This window comes from Pyrus communis, chromosome 3, assembly GCF_041283825.1.
Source record: "Pyrus communis isolate YQ-2024b chromosome 3, ASM4128382v1, whole genome shotgun sequence".
Classification (NCBI taxonomy): Eukaryota; Viridiplantae; Streptophyta; class Magnoliopsida; order Rosales; family Rosaceae; genus Pyrus; species Pyrus communis.
This window is the reverse complement of record NC_142567.1, coordinates 28,006,253-28,028,274: the sequence shown is the minus strand read 5'-3', so window position 1 is coordinate 28,028,274 and position 22,022 is coordinate 28,006,253. Positions and strand designations below refer to the sequence as shown.

The following is a 22,022-nucleotide window of genomic DNA, read 5'->3' as shown; positions in this document are numbered from 1 at the left end:
AAACTCCTGGTCTTGTTCATTTTAACGAAAAATCATATTTTTATACTATAAAGTCAATCATGGTACTATTCACTTTACCCATTATTTTGTTCTTATCGTTAAAACTCAAAGTTTTAAGTCTATTTTCATTAGTTTTTCTAAAAAAAAAAATATTGTCTTTTTTCTTTTCTTTCTTTTTTATTTTTATTTTTAAATGAGGGTCAAGCAAACTCACCAGCTTAGAATATCGAACTCGAGACCTCCTATATTTTTTTCAAACTCGAGAGCTCCCACGTTTTTTTGTTTATTGAAGAGCCGCAATCCGCGTCCTTACCACTGGACCACTTGCTGTAATTTGTCTTTTGATTGTTTAACTTAACTTCAAAGTAAATTCTTCCCAAACCTAGCTAACAAACTTGACAGCTTGTTATGATTTGACTTGGTCCTTCTTCTTCTTGTGGAACAAAAAAATGATAGAAATAATTTGTGCACCATGTGGTAATCTTGTTAATGTCGTTCGTTGGTCTACTATAAAGAAGATATTGTTTGGACTTATATTTGTCATCCCTTGTTCGAATTGAAATGGACTTAAATTTGTGCACCATCAGATTGTTTATATACATAGAATATTTTAACAAATACAATACATGTTGTTTATTTTTGGCAATATATATGATATGTCACATGCTGCGTTAGCTCTACTATATTGAGTTATTGACCAAAAAAAATTTAGTTACACCATCGAAAGGTAGAGCAATGTGTTTATTATTGTAGCTAACTAAATGATTCAAATGTTAATTTGTTTAGTCATCACTTGGGAATATTTTGCTCAACATCTTATTTATCATCGTTAGATGAGTTTAACTTTCAAGGTATGTCTAGTGGATATATACAAATCTTAAAATTTAAATTTCATCCAACCGTGATATATAGGATGATGAGCATTACCACCACTTGAGGGTGGTAAGCAAAAATGTACCAGCCACGACTTCCAACAATACTAGATATGTTAGGTTAAGTTAAAATATTTTAGTATTATTTTTTATAAACTTAACAAGTGACCCTTTACCACAGTAGTGGAAAAATGTTGAGTTCTTGCATGACGACGTGGGTTCAAACCCCGTTGGTGGTTAATTTAACATCTAATCATCTAACAAAATCTATCGTTTGACAAAAAAAAAACCACCCCTTGTTGGAAATGAGCTTATCCACTATTAATTTTCTGATTTTGCCCAATAACCGCCGATATATGACATTCTCTTCTATTTCTTTTATTCTCTTAGGATCAGTTGGACCACTATCTTATTACTGCTATCTTTTAGGCCCACTATTCGTACATATACCCATTAGGCCCATTTTCCTTAGTGTGAACCCAGCAATCCTTTCCTTGATGTATTTTCTCTCTTTTTGCTCAGCTAATATAACTATGAATAAAATGTGTCAAGATTAACTTCCTCTTTCATTTTTGATAATTTAATTTCCTGTTTTATGATTTACGAGAGATATAAGTTGTAGAAAAAATCTAGATTTTAATTTTTTTAATATTATTTAAAATAAAGTTCAATCGACTTTTTTTTTTGTTAATTCACATATTAAAACGTATAAGTAGCGTGTAGCACATCATGATTCAAAAAATGTCTTATGCACACGCATGAGCACATGCATGAAGGCTAGTGGCAGAATTAAGCCATGACTTTGACATTGGTTTTCATGTTTTTGATGAGCCTCCTCCTCTTGTGTATAAGTCGATAATTGACCCGTTTTGTTAATAGTTAGTTGTTTTTCTTGAGTCTTTAGACCCCAATTTTACCCAAAAAAACATAAGAAAAATAAAATAATAAACTGAAATTGGTGCAAATACAAATCAATTTGTAAATTCCAAGAAAGACCCAATCCGTAGTGCAATAAAAAAATCAAACCTAAAACCCTAGAAATTCAAACGTAATAACAGATGAAGAAAGAAATTACATTGAAAAGTAACGAGAGATAAACAATCAAACCAAACCAAACCAAACCACCTAGAAAGGTGGGGGAGCAGCATAACCCAAGAAGGGCCTACCCGACCCGGCCCCGCAGAAAGACCCTGGAACAGTCGGGTCACAGATATTCACAGTATCTTTCAGCTTGTGGAATCCGTTCTTGAAGACTCCGAAACCGAATAGCATACCCACCAGAACCACCACCAGAATCAAACAGGTGCACAGCATGCAGACCCTACCCGGACAGCACATCTTTGCCTCTGATTTGGTTTCTCTCTCCCTCTCACTCGAAAACGGGTTACGGCTTGCTTTCTCTCTCTAGAAATTTCAGAACCCAGAAACTGGAATTTGAGATCTCAAAATCTGGGAATTAGGTTTTACTGGGTTTTTGATGAATGTGGGGAAATTTTAGTCTTTTAAGCTGCTGCTGCTTCTTCTTCCTCCGAGCGACCTCACCGATTTGGGTTTCTCTCTCTCTCTCTAGAAATTTCAGAACCCAGAAAATGGAATTTGAGATCTTGGAATCTGGAAGGTGGGTTTTGATGGGTTTTTGATATAATGTGGGGGAATTCAATTCGGGTCGTTTTCGGAGATGGAAACGCTTTAACACGACGGGAATTGTTAGCTTATAAGGCAAGCAAATTGCGAAAGAGGGGTTCTTTTGGATTTTCCCTTTTTAATATTAGGTGGATAAAGTGGGCATGAGAAAAGGATCCGTTATTTTCCTTTTCTGCTACAAGCATGAAAGATGGTTTGCCTTTTTATTGTTTGATGACGTGGAGGGATGTGATTGGGGTAGTGTTTGATGGGAATATTCTCTAATAAGTTATCATTGTTTAAATTTGAAGTTAAAATAATTGTTTAAAAGTAAATTATAGAGACCACTTAGTACTACAGTTTAATAATATTTTTTTTTAACTTGTAAGTAAGCCTTGATTCTCGCCAAAGGAGAATCTGAACCACATTATCATGACTAGCTAACATGAGGCTTAGCTCACTTCCCCACATTTTAGTTAGATAATATCGTTTGTTAAAAAAAAAAGTAAATTATTTGGTAATTTTCATTAAATTTATAGAGATTCGAATTTGAATACAGGGAGAGCATAGTCCTCTAACTTGAGTAGTTGCGAAATGGGTGAAATCAGGCTAGTGTAGTTTTATTGTATTAGTTAAACTCATTGTGTTCGTGTTAGCTCTACACATTTAAATTAAAATTTCATACTTTATGTTGTGTTATTTGTGCTAAATTTAAAATTTAGTAAGTTTTGGGCTCAACTTTTATAGAATCAAGACTACAAAATGTGTTTATATAGCCAATAATTAGGATTCTCGAAACGCATTTGTTTTACGACTTGTTTGTAAGTGCCTTTTTAATGGTTAAAATCGTTTATAGTGAAAAATATTGTTGGTATAAATTCTTAGAAAAAATGAAAACAAGTCTTGAAAAAAAGCACTTGAAGTGTTTCTTACAAGAAGAGTGCATAACTAGTGCTTTTTGTAAGAAGTATTTCAAATGCTCTTGAAACCTAAAATTATTTTTTTGAAACTTTTTTTTTTGTTATTTTAAAAATACTTCCAAACGAGCCATTAGTTTTTTTTTTTAACTTATCCTAAATTATCATAAATTATTTTTAATTCTTGTGATTCAATGAATTTTCTTGTTTAAGAAAATGAATTTTTTTGACAAAATAGAATTAGTGCCCCACCACCTTTAATGGCCCACTACTAATGGCACAAGCCCACGTAACCGTGATTTTTGGATCCCATTAAAAAGACACCTCGGGAGAGCTTCTAAATTTAAGCCCACAAATCAGGTAGTAGAAGCCCAGTTCTTAATTTCATAGCACTTGCAGCCCAAAATAAAAACATTTTTTTTAATTAAAAGTTAAAATTCGTTTTTGACCTTCACTAAATAATAGTAATCCAAAATTCAGAGCTACTTGATCATCATGGGGTGGCTCAATTGTTACAGACGAATTTTAAATCCGTATTTCATACGGTACGTCTTGAATTCAATTTCTATTATTGGTAAATCACACGATGACAATTAGGAGGAGACAGAAATGCCTTTATAAATCTTCTTAACCTCCAAAAAAGTGGACAACCGTAGTGAGGCACTAGCTAATCCCGTTTTGCTAAAAAAATATCTTAGATACTTGTGTCACATATCATTCTATTTTATGAAAAAATCCACAATCAATGCAATCATTTGTATACCCAAAAAAAAAAAAAAAACAATCAAGTCACAAATGCATTTGGAAATTTATGAAAGAATATAACGGGGAACATCCGGTTAAGAGATACCTTAAAATGCTTGCTACAAATAAACAAATTATCTGTAGCAAACTATTTTTTTGAATTTCTTACTACCTTTTTATCAAAAATAAGAAGAATAAAAAGGCCACAAATACATTATAATTATACGTATGGTGGTCATGGGTATATCCCAAAAGCTTGAAGCTCCTAAATTCAATTACATTCCACCGTTAAATGATAAATATATTTAATTAATATATTTGTTGTAACGAATCTTCAAATGTAAGAGAGATTTTTAAGTGTTTTGAAAATACGGCTTAAAACACTACTAAACGACTAATACAATTGATTGTGATTTTTTTTTTATCTCTAGCCAATTATATAATGAGATTTGACGTTCCGGACCGTATTTCCACCCACTCAAAAAATTCTTCAAATGTGAGGTATTTCCAAGTCCCCACTTCTTCCACTCCAAGGTCCTTCCACCCTCTCTCTCCCCTCCCTGCTCATCACTCTCTTCGGATCCCACTCTCTCTGCAAATCCCAGATTCCCAATCCCCATCTCTCTCTCTCTCTCTCTCTCTCTCTCTCTCTCTCTCTCTCTATATATATATATATATACACACACACACACAATCCATTCCGTCAGGGAATCAAAATCCCATTTCTTACATTCACATACAAAATCCACAAAAATATATTTATAGATCTGCTGCTCCTCCTCCCATGGCTTCCACCGGGCCAAATCCGCCGCCACAGCAGCAACCGCAGCCCTTCGACATGCAGAAATTCTTTAAACCCACAAACCCAGCTGCTCTCACCGCCCAAACCTCAACCCCCGCCCTTTCAAACCAAAACCCTAACCCTAATTTGAGTTCCTCCTCGTTCCCAGTCCCGCCCGCTTCTTTCCCTCCTCCGACGGGCCCCTACTCGTACCCGCCCCAAACGGCACCGTTTCACCACCATCAGTTTCAATACCTCCCCCAACCGCAGCAGCCCCACCCCCAAATCCAATACTCTCCGCAAGACCACCACTTGCTCCAGCAGAGGTCTCTCTCGTTCCCCATCCCGCCCCTCCAACCCCCTGGTAATTACAACATTGCCACTCCCACTTCCAACCCCAACGGAACCGGCAGTGGTAATTCCAATTCGAGCCCCAATTCCGGTGCTCGAATCATGGCGCTTCTTGGTGCTCCGTCAGGAAATCTAGAGCCCGAGTTGTCGACTCCTCCAGGTGTCTCAATGCCGCCCCCTCTCCCAATGGGGATTCAACCCACTGGTCCGATTCGAATGCCCAGCAATAAGCTACCGAAAGGCCGGCATTTGGTTGGCAATAACGTGGTTTACGATGTGGACGTTAGGTTGCAGGGTGAGGTTCAACCACAGCTCGAAGTTACACCCATAACCAAGTATGGTTCGGATCCTCAGCTTGTGCTTGGCCGCCAAATTGCGGTTAATAAGTCGTATATATGCTATGGATTGAAGCAGGGCAACATTCGGGTGTTGAATATACACACTGCATTGAGATCTTTGTTTCGAGCTCATACACAGGTTTCATTCTAATCCTGTATACTAGTTTGTATTCCCATCTTAGTGTTTGGAATGGTTATGTGCACTTTTATTTTGCTAAAATGACATTGCATTCTTTGATCGCTATCCGGGAGTTGATGCCTTGTATAGTTTATGAATTCAAATTTAGATTCTTTACTTTCGGATGGCTGCAGAAGTTAGTTTGACTTCATGTACTATTACTTATGTAACGAGAAATGGCGGTGGGAGTTAAATGGATAGAGATAGCGCAGTCTAGGACCAATGCTTGAAGTACTGAAGTGCAGGAAATATCACTGCTTGACAATTGATATAATTAAATTGGCTTGATTTATTGAACGCCTACTATTATATTCTGTGGCTATCCCTTGTTAGATGCGATTTTTGTAAATTGGTGTAAGCTTACAAGTTTTTAGTATCTTATTGATCTAAGTGATGTCTTGTTCTGTCAGAGGGTCACAGACATGGCTTTCTTTGCCGAGGATGTTCACCTTTTGGCTAGGTAGATGTTTTCCGCTATTCTTAATTATTTTTTGTTCATCTAGTTTGGCCTTCTGTTATTTGACATAAATTTGTGCAGTGTTAGTGTAGAAGGACGACTCTTTGTATGGAAAATTTCAGAAGGTCCAGATGAAGAAGGTACGCCACAAATCACTGGAAAGGTTGTGATTGCTATTCAAATAGTTGGAGAGGGGGAAGCTGTTCATCCACGAGTTTGTTGGCACTGTCATAAACAAGTAATTCATCTTTCAACTTCAATATTTCATTGAACCGTTACGGCTCCTCCTTCAGTGCCTACAATCATTTTCTATACTTTTTTTGTTCTTCTTTTTGGCTTTGAATTGCCTGGATGATATGTCTCTTACTTATGAGTGTTATGAAAAATAATCTTACAGGAGGTTTTGGTGGTTGGGTTTGGAAAGCGTGTACTAAGAATTGATACTACTAAAGTTGTGAAGGGTGAACCCCCTTCTGCTGATGAGCCTCTCAAATGTCCTGTTGAAAAGCTGATTGATGGAGTCCAGTTTGTCGGTAAACATGATGGAGAAGTGACCGACTTGTCAATGTGCCAATGGATGACCACCCGTCTGGTTTCTGCTTCTATGGATGGAACAGTATGTACCTTTACGGTTTTTGAAGGCTTTGTTTCACCTTACATATTTTCTTGTAGTGTGAAACTTTATTCAGCATTTTCATTTGAAACAAATTTGAGGAAACCTGGTTGCCTGCGCCTTTGTGTGATGGTAAAAAAATCAACTTGGTTAGTTGATTTTTTAGTCATATGGATTTTGTTCAATGTTTGAGGTCAAATTTATTTTAGACACATTGACTTTCTTTGCATACTTTATACTGTTGGATTTATTTGCTCTATGGAGTTTGGTCTAGGTTTGAGGTAAAATCTTGCATACATTTTGTTTTCCTTGCATGCATTTGACTGTTTACTTTATGAGTTACGCGGCTTTTGCTCAATGTTTGAGTTCAATTTCACATGCTTTGAATTTTGTTGCATACTTTTTACTGTTGGCTTTTATGACCTCTATGGAGTTTGGTCATGATATAAGGTTTTGGTCTAGGTTGAGGTGAATTTTTTTGCTGCCCTTTTATATTTCTATTTATTTGTGCTCAAATCTTGAGTTCACCACCTTTTGGCTCATACATATTGACATTGAAAATTTGTCAACAAAATATTTTTCTGAATACAATATGGCTGGTCAAAAAGTTTATCCAGTTTCCTGACAGTGCAAATGTCTCTGAAGAAGGAATTCCTGGTTCCAAAGTGACACTGAGAGGTGTATGATTGTCATTTTCTCAAAAGATACAAAATTACTATTTTGCCCTCCTTATGTAAGTATTGTGTATCAAAAGTGAGGGGAAAATAGGGGGAAAAGGGGCAAAAGATACAAAATTACTATTGTGCCCTCCTTATGTAAGTATTGTGTATCAAAAGTGAGGGCAAAATAGGAAAAATGTGGCAACAAGTTGACAAGGAGGGTTCTCTTAATAATAGTATAGATTTTTGTATTGACGGGGTAGAGAAATAATCATGGGTTATAACTTATAATTCACAGGCATCTGCTGGCATGCATGCTAACACTTTCTTAAATATTCCTGGTTCTTGTTTTGTAAGAGTATTTGCTGATTCCACACAAAATGTATGTCATGCAACAGATAAAGATCTGGGAAGATCGCAAAGCTCAACCTCTTTTAGTATTGAGACCTTACGATGGGCAACCTGTTTATTCAGCTACATTTGTGACAGCTCCTGACAGGCCAGATCATATTATACTTATCACAGTGGTAAGTGATTTTTCATTCTTTGCATGTATTATAAGGGTTCTAGTTGTGTTTCGGCTACCTAATTTAAGTATAAGAATGTTCTAATTTGTTTCGTACTTGTATAAATTGGTTTTATAGGGGCCACTAAATCGGGAAGTGAAGATCTGGTCCTCAGCGAGTGAAGAAGGCTGGCTGCTTCCCAGTGATGCTGAATCATGGAAATGTACCCAGACATTAGAGTTGAAGAGTTCTTCTGGACCCCGAGTCGAGGAGGCATTCTTTAATCAAGTCATAGCATTGTCACAAGCTGGCCTTCTCTTACTTGCAAATGCTAAGAAGAATGCTATATATGCTGTACACTTAGAATTTGGTCCTGATCCAGCAGCATCGCGTATGGATTACATTGCAGAATTTACCGTTACCATGCCTATTTTAAGTTTTACCGGGACAAGTATATCTCCTCATGGTGAACAGATTGTTCAGGTTTATTGTGTCCAGACTCTGGCCATTCAGCAGTATGCTTTGGAATTATCAAAGTGCTTGCCTCCACCACTGGATAATGTTGGATTAGAAAAGTCAGATTCCAATATCTCACACGATGCAATTGGGGCTGAAGGATATGCTTTGAATCTATCTGGAAGTAAACCCACAGAGGTGCTGCTAGCCAATTCATCACGTAGACCAGCCGTACATGAAAGTAGTTCTGAGGGTGCAGCTGCCATGAGGTATCCTGTAAGCTCTAATTCTGTTGAGGCAAGCACTTCAAAAGATATTACCACTTCAAGTACAGAATCAAGACCTGTTTCATTGGCATCGTCAACTAGTGATTCTGCTGTTGTTTTTGTTGCATCACCATCTATTCCCTTGAGTCCTAGGTTGTCCAGGAAACTTTCTGGTATAAGAAGTCCAGCAGATAGATCTGAGCCGGGTCGCACACTTAATGACCATGTTGGAGACCAACAAGTCAATGATTACTCTGTTGACAGGCAAATGATACCTGCTCGTTCAAACGTGTCAGATGTGCCAGCAGTGGATGATGACTCGAGGAATGATGAGCCTAAAGTTGGACAAGATGATTTATCTAGTGTGCTCAATCCTCCTATCATGTTCAAACATCCAACCCATCTAATAACTCCCTCTGAGATTTTAATGGCTGCTTCATCTTCTGAAGGAGCTAATACCGTTGACTGCAAGAGTGAGGGGGAGGGAAATATCCAAGATGTTCTTGTTAACAGTGATGTAGGTAATTCTGAGGTGGAGGTTAAAGTAGTGGGTGAAATTAGATCTACTCAAATTGATGAGTTTGTCTCTCAAGGAGAACCACAAAATGCTGTCTCAGAAAATAAAGAAAAATACTTTTGCTCCCAGGCATCAGATCTTGGAATTGAAATGGCCCGAGAATGCTGTGCGATACCAGCAGAAACTTATGTTATGGATGAAGCTCGGCCAGTTGATGGTGGCAGTGTGACAGAACCACCAGGCCAATCTCATGCTGGAGACGAAGACCAGGACTCTGCAAAAGATGTTTCTGCGTCATTATCCTCCCCAACAGTTTTGCAATCGCAGACATCAAATACAAAAGTGAAAAAACAGAAGTGGAAAAATTCACAAGCATCAGGTTCATCGTTACCATCAGCAAGTATGACCAATTCCATAGATTCCACCAATGAACATGGTGGGAGTTCAAGCCTACCCTCTGCAGAAGCAGCATACCCGCAAATTATGGCCATGCAGGATACGGTTAATCAGGTAACCGCTAATTCCCATACATTAATGTTTGGCATATGAATTATTCTCCACATGACAACTGAAAATTTTCTTTTATTGTTTGAAGACTACTCATCCTGTATATTGACAAAATAATGCTACTGCCTCAGTGCCTCTTCACTGCCTCTGTTAATCTTTGTCTCTTTCACTTTGGAACATGTCCTATTTCAGATGTTTTCTTCTTTTTTTTGGGAAAAGTGAGAAAGTTGTAAATGGTGTAGTGTGAGTTGTGTGGTTGATATGTGGACTGGAACTGTATTTATTTCTATCAGTCTTTTCTTAACTTTTTCTACTTTTCTGTTTGTGCAGCTACTGACCATGCAGAAAGAAATGCAAAAGCAGATAACAATGATGGTCACAGCCCCCGTTACAAAGGAAGGGAGGAGATTGGAAGCTGCTCTTGGGAAAAGTATGGAGAAGGCTTTAAAGGCCAACAATGATGCTCTATGGGCTCGTTTTCAAGAAGAGAATGCAAAGAATGAGAAGTTATTGCGAGACCGTAATCAGCAAATAACCAGTTTGATAAATAACTTAATGAACAAGGACTTTCCAGTCATGTTGGAGAAAGTGGTGAAGAAGGAATCATCTGTGATTGGACCAGCTGTTGTTCGTGCTATAACTCCAGCTATTGAGAAGGCAATACCTTTGGCTATTTCTGATTCCTTCCAGGTTGGAACTTTGGATGATTTGACCCCTTCTTAATAAAGCTGGCCTAGAATTCTATATGATCTGGTATCTTTTATAATAAAGTTCCCTTGTAGTTATTTAATTGACTCTTGTGCTGCAGAGAGGAGTGGGTGACAAGACTGTTAACCAATTGGAGAAATCTGTTAGCTCAAAACTTGAAGCTACTGTTTCCAGGCAAATTCAGGCGCAGTTTCAAACTTCTGGCAAACAAGCTCTTCAGGTGTGTATTTGCCCATGTCAGCTTAATTTTCTTGTATTTGTAATCTGAATATGTAACATTTTACCTTAGTTTTGACAATTTGTTTACTGATAATATGACCTGTGCACACAGGATGCTCTTAAGTCTAGTATGGAAGCTTCAGTGGTACCTGCCTTTGAGAAGTCATGTAAGGCCATGTTTGAGCAAGTAGATGCTACGTTCCAGAAAGGAATGGTTGAACACACAACTGTGGCCCAGCAGCACTTTGACTCCACACATTCGCCATTGGCACTGGCTCTAAGGGTGCGTATGCTTTTACCAAGTTCAACCTTTTTCTTTTTGATAATTTTTTGTTGGCAAACTTCCCATCTCTTATATTTGAACGGTTATAATCCTTAGGGTCTTAGAATATATTCAGAAAACAAGTGAAATATCATGTGCTTCTTATGAAATACAGTGAGCCAAATATGATGTTTGCACGATGATTTTGTTTGATGTTTTATGTTTAACTGAATGTAAGCTGATATATCCAGCTTTGGTGTGTGTGGGCTCGTACCAATTTCCATCTATGATTAAAATTTTACAAACTACGGTTCTCCTTGCATGAGACTAGCATCCAACGTTTTGATTCTTTCCCTATTATTGTACAAGGTAAATATCATTAGAGACAAAAATATGATAGTTTGTTATGACTGAAGAGATGATTCTGTATTGTAAGAGACAATTGTTTTCTTTCGAGTAACCTCTGATATCTTTTGGGAATGAAGTTTTTTTGGTTTTCCTTTGCTTTTGCTATTCCTTCTGATATCCACTGCATGGCTTAATATGGTTTGTATTTTCATCTGTTTCTGTAGTTGATTTTATATTTTGATGATATTTGCAGGAAGCTATTAATTCTGCATCATCGGTTACTCAAACCCTAAGCGGAGAAGTGGCTGAGGGTCAACGTAAGCTCATAGCTCTTGCACGAGGAAACTCAAGTGCAGTAAATCCTCTGGTCACACAACTCACTAATGGACCTTTGGGTGGTCTCCATGAGAAGGTTTGTTGGATCTTAACCAAATGTTCAATTTTATTGAATGAGGGTTGGTTGGTTGGCTATTTTAATCATGAAAAGCAACCTATTTTTGCGTGATAGGTTGAGGTACCTTTGGATCCAAAGAATGAGCTATCAAGGCTGGTATCTGAACGCAAGTACGAGGAGGCTTTCACGGCAGCGCTGCAAAGAAGCGATGTTTCCATCGTATCATGGTTATGCCATCAGGTATGCTTTAGATGATATCCGTGGTGGTTATCAGAGATTCTGAGCTTGCAAAAGATTACCAGCCTGACACATTCTTACGATTTTTTTTTTCTTCCAGGTTGATCTGCGTGGGATATTGCTGTTGAATCCTGTTCCTCTTAGCCAAGGTGTGCTTCTTTCTCTTTTGCAACAGCTGGCATGTGATATCAGCAATGATACACCCAGAAAAGTAGCGTGGATGACGGATGTGGCGGGTGCCATAAACCCGGCTAACCAAATGATTGCGATGCACGGTCGTCCCATATTTGAGCAAGTTTATAGTATATTGCACCATCAACATGCCTTGCCCACGATCAACAGTGCCGAACACACTAGTATCCGACTTCTCATGCATGTCATCAACTCCATTATGATGCCCTGTAAATGATCATACTTCGTTCGAAAAACCTACCATTCTGCCAGACACAATTGTTATATGGACATTTTGTACAAAAATCTGCTGTGATCCCTTATGACCGAACTGTAGAGTCAGTTTTCGGCGAATTGGATGCGTAGGCTTATTAGGCATTTCGGTTTCTTTGCTTCGAGCTACTTTGTATTCATCGTCTTTTTGGTTTAGCTTTCCTCTTGCTTGTCATAGCTCCTTGTAAACGTGCAATTTTGTGTATTCTTCACTCTTGTGAATGCATCTGTGTTTTGATTTTTGTTTAAATTTTGGGGTGTGCTATCCACACACTATTTTTTATTTCTCACACACCTCTTATTAATTTATGTTATTTGATCTTATTCAATTTATCCAATCCGACAGTCGAAAAATAAAAACATGTGTGGATATCACACCCCTAAATTTTAGTTGTATCTTTCGAGGCCAGAGGGTCGAATGTGGTTTATTGCATATTTTCTTGAAGATTGTATGAGGGAATACTGTCAATTTTGCTGTTTAGCAACTGGAAAGAATAAACCTCCCATCTGGTTAGAAATTGCGATTATGAAAGAGGTTCAGGGTAAAAATGGCAAAGGAAGATCTAGAAATACTTGGAAAAAGACTTAAAGGACATGAAGTACCTGGAGTTAACGAAACATTTAGTGTAAAATTGAGGCTGTGGTGTTTTATAATTCATTTAACCGATTTCACTTAGCAGGATAAGACTGTTGCATGAAAGTAGACAATAATTTCTAGACAAGGTCCCCAATATAGTGTGATGAAAGTCAATAAAGATGACCATTACTATCATGCTTTAGGAAGTGAGGTGATATATTGTTGTACCAATACTACTTACAACTAACATATGCTTTATTCGTTCCTATGCTACCTCGCGCGGTGGTTTGTTCTTGTGGGATATTTATAGTCCTGAATTTTTTTTTAATATTCTTGCTAAAGATGTAAACGTTTCTATTAGAATTTAATAAAATTTATCCTTTGACCAAAAAAAAAAAAAATCTCTTTTAAATTTACTAAATTGTGTGTACAAGGCAAATAAAATGGTTACACTCAAATAATTTATGGGGCACAATTATCTACAAAGAAAAATAATTTTGTACTGTGACATCCCACATCGCCCAGGGGAGTGATCCTTAAATGTATATTCCCATCCCTACCTAACACGAGGCTTTTTGGGAGCTCACTGGCTTCAGGTTCCATGGGAACTTTGAAGTTAAGCGAGTAGCACATGAGAGCATTCCCAAGATGGGTGACCCATCGGGAAGTTCTCGTGTGAGTTCCCAGAAACAAAACCGTGAGGGCGTGGTCGGGGCCCAAAACGGACAATATCGTGCTACGGTGGTGGAGCGGGGCCAGGAAGTGATCCGCCTCGGGTCGGGATGTGACATGTACACTCTGTTTATTTTTGTCCATCGGTTCTTCTTTACTTATATTCGATTCCAAAATTGAAAACAAAAATTGGTGTATCAACGACATTCCTCATTTACAAATTATTACATTCGTTAAACTTGTAGTTAAATTGCCAAACCACTTGTTTTCTATACAAGTAATAGTTGAGATATGAGAATTATACCTAGAATCTCGAATACAAAAGTAAATGTTTTTAACTACTCGAACTACAATCCTTTGCAATTAAATTGTGAAATTTAAAACTCTGTCAAATGATTCATGCTAATAAACGTAATATAAACTACAAATTAGTACAATTATAATATCAACCCAAAAACCAAAAGAATTATTATTATCCGCTTTTATACATAACTAAAATAAAATATTAAAAACGAAAAAAATGTGATCATTAAAGTAATTTTGCACAAACAATTATTTTTCTAATCTCACAATCACATCACTCTATCAATACGCTAAACTCACTCTTTCTTCATCTTTATCTTCGCATTTGCACGCCACGTCAACTTTTCCTTCCACTTTTTCAAACCTCCCCAATTCAACTTTTCCTTCCACTTTTTCAAACCTCCCCAATTCACTAGTGTTTTAAACATATTTTGACATTAATTAAAATCTAAATCCTTTTAAAACTTTATATGTGACTTTTGAAACTTTAAATCACATATAATGTCTACTGCTCAATTTGATTTGATTTGATTGAATAGTTGACCCAACTCTTTATTATTTAAATAAACCTGCTGCTTCAATTGGTATTTTTTCACGAAAAACAAACATGAGATAACAAATTCAGTCTTTCCCTAGTACTAATTATACGTGAATTAAAAAAGAAAAATAGAATTCAAAATTGACACAAACAAATAAATAAATAATTAAAGATAATAATTTCCGTTCAAAATTCATTCACTTCGTACGCCCGTCGTCATAAAAACATTTACAAAAAATTTCCCTACATTCTAATTTTTTTTCTATTTACACGTCAGATTCTAACAATTTCTTTTCTTTCTCAAGAAAGGAAAAGAAAATATTAAACACAACGAAAGGCAGCGCCTGCTGAGTCAGCGGCGAGTCTCGTGGGCCCGGATCCTATTAGCTTTACGTTTCTCTACCAGCACTGGTCCGTTTCCCACCTCCGGGTCGAGTAAAACCCGTCGGTTCGAAACCCGACCGAGCGTCTCCGCCGATTAAAATTAATGTGAGCAGCGCCCAACGACGTGTCATACACCTCCCGGGCCGCCGGATCGGACAGCGTGGTGTAGGCGTTGTGAATCTGGATGAAATCCCGGCCGTCGGACCCCGACCGCGACGCGTCCGGGTGGTATTGCTTGGCCAAGCTCCGGTACGCCGACTTGATCTCCGTTGGCGACGCGTTGGCTGTGACTCGGAGGACTTCGTAGAGACTCGCCGCGGAGGCACCGTGCCGTGGCTTGGCCTCGGCGAACGCCCGGGCGGAGTAGGCCTTGATCTGGAAACTGCGCCGCTGGGGCAGGGGCATTTTTGGAAGGGGGCTTGCGGCCGAGGGGAAGAGGGTTGTAGACATCGGGGATTTTGGCGGTCCTGCGGAGGGCAATTTGGGAATCGGAAGAGTTGGGGGAGGGGGAGGAGGAGGACGGTGTGAATACAATTTTTGAAAGGGGTATAAATATCTGTGTGCGGGTGTTGTGGGTTAAGGGGGCGCTGACATGGCACTTGTTCCAGCACAGTTTATATTTGTTGCTTCTAGAAGGAGTCCGGATCCTGGCTGGATAGTTTTTGTGTGGATTTCAAGAATCTGTGAATCGTGTTCGTTCGTCATATATCGTGCGATCATAAATTATTTTAAATATTTTTATTTAAAAATAAACATAAACAGTACTTGATAAAAATTGACCGCACGATGTATGATGAATGCACACAATTTACAGATATTCAAAATCCTTACCAAAAGGAACTGGAGAAGACCCTGTTGGTTCTAGAAGCACCAAGATTTCCCCAATTTACATGGTTTTAGTTAATAGTAAGTTGATTTTTGTTTCTAACTATTTTTACTCTCACTTGCTATGATAGTAGATTACGGTTTAGAGGTATTTTTCTATTTATAAATAATTGGTTTCAAATTGGATTGTTATTAATATCGAGTTTAATACTTTGGCATTATCGGATAAACGGTCTTCGTGGTGATAAGGTGATCGGAATATAACTCTCGTGGTAAAAAAAATTAGGATTTAAATTAAATCCTCGTGATGCGTTAGCAAATTTAGTCTGAAAGTGATTTTTCCGTTCATTGTTCATTAAATACATGGATAAAAATATACTTTGTGGTGTGCACCTTCTTCTCATCCATGAAGATCAATTCAGTTCACGTAAGAAGCTCATCAAACACATGATTTATGAACGCCAATATCCATATTATAAAAGGGGTGTGCTATTCACATACCCATTTTTGTTTCTCATACACCTCTTGGTAATTTCTGTCCATTGATCTTCTTCAATTCATCTGATCCGACGACCGAAAATCAAAAAAATATGAGAAAAGTAAAAAGGGGTGTGTGAATATCACACCCCATTATAAAACTCCAATTCACTAACACATTCGTTACATAATTCTTCTTCAATATTACAATTTTGACAAAAGTAAAAAGGAAGTAAGTTTATATTAATAATGAAATGGTTGTAGATATTTTTGTGAAGGTATGATGATGAAGATGGGAAAGTCAAGTGACCACATTTTGTAGGGTATGCCTTGTATTTAGGCAGGACATTTCAAGTGACATCACACAAGTCACAAAAAGACATCAAGTTTTCTAATTTCTACACACACTGCTCGACAGTGTGGTCCTGGACTGTAGCAAACCGAGCAAACTCTTCTCTCTGACGTGCCCTAGTTTCTAGAAGGCCAACAAATTCAAGAACCCCCACAATTTTGATTCCCCAAATTCAAGAACCCCTTGGACCAAGATCAAGCTTCAAGAAAATGACCACTCACCTTAATAGCATGGTCCTTCCCTTTTTTTAACTTGTGTATAATATTTGTGGTTAAAAGTTTATAATTCAATTGGTTCGGAATGTTTACTTTTTAAACACGAGGTTATAGGTTTTATTTGTATTACAAAATTTATAATTACGTTGATTAAGAATATTTATCTATAAAATTGAGTTATAGATTTGATCCCGCTATCTTCATTAGGTTTGTCAATCTTTTACACAACTCGTTATCCCGATATAAAACGACACAAGATTAACATGTTTCGCGTCAACCTGCTAATAATTCGGATCATTATCGGGTCACCTATTAAAAATTCGATAAGACATCGTTTGTCAATTCTAGACATTAGACATGCCAATTTCTTACATGACCTCTGAACTCGACACAACCTTTTAACAAATCAGGTCGTTATTGGAGCACTTGTTAAGAACTCATTAAGATAACAAATTTGACACGATATAACTCGTTAAGATAACAAATATAACACGAACTATATGAACATGACAAATGCAACGTATTTCCCAACTCTACTCTCCACTATCGTCAATTGTATAAAACAAGTTTTCTTTGTCCTTCTCCTTTTGTTGGCTATACAAAGCAAGTATTGGGAGAAATTTGTTTTTGTGACGAAAATATGGATGGTACATCATATGCTTTTATGTAAGTGATGAAAAATTTTATTTTTTAAGTTATTAACTTTTTATTACAAAAATCCTATCATTTATATAATAATACGTGATATACCATATCGTGTGCCGGTCACACAAAAAATTCTCTTAAGTACAGGAAACGTGGTCCTACCGAATAGACAAGTGAAATAAGTCCTCTTTCTAACCAATACAGATGTAGTCCGGAGGGTTCGCCACGTAAAGGAGGGTTTCTAGAAACCCTTGTCTTGCTCGCTAAAATTGTACTCACTACGGCCTCTACACTCGTAATCCACACTGACAAAGGCATAAATTTATCTTTGTTATTTTGATTGGATAAATAGTTGGCACTACCCTTCTAGAATCCTTTCTTTTCTCCCAAAAAATGGAGGTAGCAAGGACATCTCCAACCAACTCGGTTAAAGGGTCATAAAGCTAAAAATAGTCAAGAATGACAAGATAACTGTCTCCAACCGAAGGCTAGGCCAAAGAGGTTGTGGGCCCCACCGAGCCCAAACCCTCAAATCAGGGTAGCCAACCAGCCAACCCTCCAGCGCCAAAATGTCAAGCTTGACATTTTGCTAGCCCTCTAGCTAGCTTAACATTTTTCCAGCCCTCAAGCTCAACCCATTTGAATGTCAACGGCAACTTGGCATCAGTATGACTCCAGCTAGCTAACGTCATGCTGCCGTTAGGTTATCGTTGGAATTTGATTTTTTTTTTGGACGAATTTAAAAAAAAAAAAAATTCTAATTTTTTTTCCTATAAATACCTACACCATTACTACAACATTGAAAAATGAAGATAAGACGTGCCACGTAAATAAGAATCATATCTAAAATTTGCACAACCAATTACATCTCAACACGTAGCACTCGAAATCCTATCCGAAAAATTATTAAGATTACATAAAGATAAGAAATCTAGAAAGTTACTCACTTTAGCGACAAGTGTCCCTCGAAATCCTATCCGAAATTTTTTTGAGATTGCATAAAGATAAGAAATCTGGAGAGTTACTCACGTTAGTGACATGTGTCACTTGAAATCCTATCCAAAAAATGATTGAGATTATATAAATATAAGAAATCCAGAGGCTTATTCATTTGGCGACAAGTGACACTCAAAATATGTCTAAAAACCTTAGTTTAATATGGTAGTTTAATTTAATTAAAATAATAAATTATGTTTGGCCTATAATTCTTTGGCCTTCTTGGTTGGAGATGGTTTTTTGTTAAAGGGCTATGTTTGGCCTATGACCCTTTGACCCCTTCGGTTGAAGATGATATAAAATATGACCTAACACTGTTCATTAAAATATAAATTCTTGCAGAGCTATAGAATATCAAAAAAGTTTGATCTTTTTCATTTTTTGGGGCAGGGTGAAAACCTGTTTTTGTATAAAAGGAAAAGAAACTTGTTTATGTAATAAGTTAGAGATATTATTTTCTCATTAAAAGAAGGGAGTTTTAACGAAAAGCTCACGATACTGTTTATTTTAACGAAAAATCATATTTTTACATTAAAAAGTCAATCCTGATACTATTCACTTTACTCTTTATTTTGTCCTTATCATTAAAACTCAAAATTTTCGTTAAATTGAATTCACTTTACACTTAAAAGAAGTCTTAAATTGAATTTACTTTTAAACTTAAAAAAGTCTTAAATTGAATTCAAAATCACATAGGTAAAAACAAATTTATGTCAATCCAAATTTTATAATTTTAATTCGATACTCAAAGAGTGTTTTTGACTGAATCAGGAAGGGCCAAAAAGCAAAACTCTTTCATAATTAAAAGCACTTCAGGTTATCATATTGCTATTTTAATTCTTCCAATAGTTGGGACTTTGTAGCCTTCTTACCGTTAACTGAGAGATCTTTTCAATGTACCCGAAAATACGATTCAGTACAACAAATAATATTATACAAGTAGATGGCCACTTAAAAAAACAAATTTTTTTCTCTAATACTAGGTGTATCGTGCCGTGTTCCCTGGTAAACTGAAAAATCTTCCCATTAACTACTACTTTGAGAGTTAAGAGCTTTTTTGTTTCTCTCTAATCCTTGAATCCTCCTCACGGGTCATATTCATACATGAGTAGATGAATTATGTATTCTGAAAGAAGTTCTGTATTAGTGTCTGCTTCATGTCAAAAACATCCTCCGGGATCGATCTCTGTGTCCGCCATCGTCGAAAAGTATTAAGCATGTCATAATCTCTGACTCCATAAATACATTAGGAAAGGCTACAAGTTAAACAAGAATTACATGTAGGGCTGGTTTGGTATTGCTGTGCTTTGAAAAAAAGCTGCTTCTGCTGTGCTGTGAGAATAAGCAGCTGTGAAATAAAGCAGCAGAGTTTTTGGTAAATTTTTTTGTAAAAGTGTTTTTGAAGAAAAAAAAGCAGTATTAGAGTGTTTGGTAAACTTTTATGTAAAACAGATGTGAAAAAAAGCCGGTTTTTCAAAGCTAGGTTTTGCAGCTTCTTGTTTTTGGCTTTTTTTCATCCAAAATTGTGAAAAAAAAGCTGAAGATGAGTGTTTACCAAACACAAAAACAGCTCCCAGCTTTTTTTTATAGCAGTTTTTTTCAGAATCACCTCAGTACCAAACCAGGTCGTAGAGTCTCTTCAGACAAGACAGTAGTAAATCCAACAAGAAAGTTATATACCATATGAAGGGTGAAGTCTCCTTACCTTTGCTGCCCCAAGAATCCACATTGTCGTTTCAGCTGGGGGTTCGGGTATGGCAACTAAAATTCTTGCTTCAGATCGAGGGCAGCTCAAACTCAAGTAACCAGTTCTCATCCAAGAGAGGAGGGAGCCTGCCGGTGAATTACCAGTCAATCATAGAAGGGCAAGATCGCGTTAGGCATGTAACAATGCCAAGTATCACCATACTAAACACCCATTAAGCAGAACCGCAAAGCCAATAGCCAACCATTTTCGAAGCATGGGGTCCTTCATTTACAGTGAACACTTAAGATGCAATTACCATGGAAAATGAAGTTTCTTTCAACAAAATATATTGAAATACTGGAATAAAAATGTACTTTGTCGTGTGCACTTTCGTAATCCTCGTCACTTTGCATTTCATCTATCAAAAAATATCATCCATGAAGACCAATTCAATTCACGCAAGAAGCTCATCAAACACAAGATTCATAAACGCTAATATCTGTATTATAAAACTCTAGTTTATCAACAAGTCAGTCACATAATTCTATTTTGATAAATGTAAAAAGGATGTAAGTAATTATTCATGTAATTGTTTAGTTATCTTGTAGAGGTATGATGACGAAGATGGGGAAAGTCAAGTGACTATATTTTGTAGAGCATGCCTTGTTTTTAGGCATGACATTTCAACTGACATCACACAAGTCATTAAAAGACATCCAGTTTTCTACACACTCCGCTCGACAGTGTGGTCCGAGACGGACCGGATCCTCTCCGAATCCATATGTACTGAGCTTGTTGAGCAGACGATTCGGGCCGTTAAAATTTGATAAAACGACTACAATTATTATAATTTTTAGAGGGTTTTCTTTTTGTAACCGTTAGATCAAATTTCAAAGGTCCGGATCGCCTACTCAACAGACTCAGTTCTATTGGATCCGGTTCCGTCCGAGACCATAGCAAACAAAGCAAACTCTTCTCTCTCACGTGCCCTTGTTTCTAGAAGGCCAATATATAGAAAGAACACCCAAAATTTTGATACCCCAAATTCAAGAACCCCTTGGACCAAGAAAATGATCACTCACCTTAAATACAATACTTTTTGTTGGAAGTCAAATTTTGTTGGTTGAAAAAAAATTTAATTTTAAACTTGAGGTTATAGGTTTTACTTGTATTAAAAAGCTTATAACCGAGTTGATTAAAAATATTTATCTATAAAACCGAGTTATAGATTTGATCCGGCTTTCTTTATTAGGTCTGGCAATTTATTGCACAATCCGTTATCTCAACGCGAAATGACACCAAAATATCATGTTTCACGTCAATCCTCCAATGATCCGGGTCATTATTGGGCTATCCGTTAAGAATATGTTAATAAGTCAAGTCGCTATCAGTTCACTTGTTAAGAACTCAATAAGATCTTGTTTATCAGATATAGACATTAGGTATGTCAATTTCTTGCATTACCTCTTGACCGGACACAAAGCGACACGACTTGTTAATGAATTAATTCACTATCAAGTCACTTGCTAAAAACCCGTTAAGATAACGAGTTTGACATGACACAACTAATTAAGATAACGAGTATAACATGAAAACGACAAGGGTAATGCTAAAGAGACTAAATTTGCAAATTAAATAATGTGTCACCAATATGAATGAAGACATTTATTGATGCTTAAGTAATAATCAAATCATCAACTTCCATGTCATTTAATTTACAAAATTTTATCTACAAATTAGTCTTTATAACATTACTCAAAACGACAAACACAACCTATCTCCCCAGTCCTCCCCTCAGGATCCCCTTTAGGTCCCTTTGGTGAGAATCATGAGGATCCGTAAATCGTGTCTGTTCATCATACATCATGTGATAAGTTTTTGTCAGTTTGCATTTAATTTTAAATAAAAATATTTAAAATAATTTCTGACTGTACGATATATGATGAATGAATAT

The 22,022-nt window shown here is 36.9% G+C and overlaps 3 protein-coding genes across 3 annotated transcripts; 1 reads left to right on the top strand and 2 right to left on the bottom strand.

Moving 5' to 3' along the window:
* Positions 1-1,800: 1,800 nt before the first annotated feature.
* On the bottom strand, positions 1,801-2,653 carry LOC137716405 (uncharacterized). The gene has a single exon (XM_068455853.2). It carries the CDS (start codon positions 2,208-2,210, stop codon positions 1,998-2,000), a length of 213 nt encoding a protein of 70 aa, XP_068311954.2. The 5' UTR covers positions 2,211-2,653; the 3' UTR covers positions 1,801-1,997.
* A 1,974-nt stretch (positions 2,654-4,627) lies between these two features.
* Positions 4,628-12,647, top strand: LOC137715034 (enhancer of mRNA-decapping protein 4). The gene is made up of 12 exons (XM_068454246.2): positions 4,628-5,765; positions 6,215-6,264; positions 6,343-6,499; positions 6,659-6,877; positions 7,932-8,060; positions 8,178-9,788; positions 10,116-10,475; positions 10,594-10,713; positions 10,825-10,995; positions 11,576-11,734; positions 11,831-11,956; positions 12,054-12,647. Exons 1-12 carry the CDS (start codon positions 4,941-4,943, stop codon positions 12,360-12,362), a joined length of 4,236 nt encoding a protein of 1,411 aa, XP_068310347.2. The 5' UTR covers positions 4,628-4,940; the 3' UTR covers positions 12,363-12,647.
* Positions 12,648-14,653: 2,006 nt separating this feature from the next.
* On the bottom strand, positions 14,654-15,422 carry LOC137716482 (chaperone protein dnaJ 11, chloroplastic). The gene has a single exon (XM_068455940.2). It carries the CDS (start codon positions 15,319-15,321, stop codon positions 14,887-14,889), a length of 435 nt encoding a protein of 144 aa, XP_068312041.2. The 5' UTR covers positions 15,322-15,422; the 3' UTR covers positions 14,654-14,886.
* Between the last annotated feature and the right edge of the window lie 6,600 nt (positions 15,423-22,022).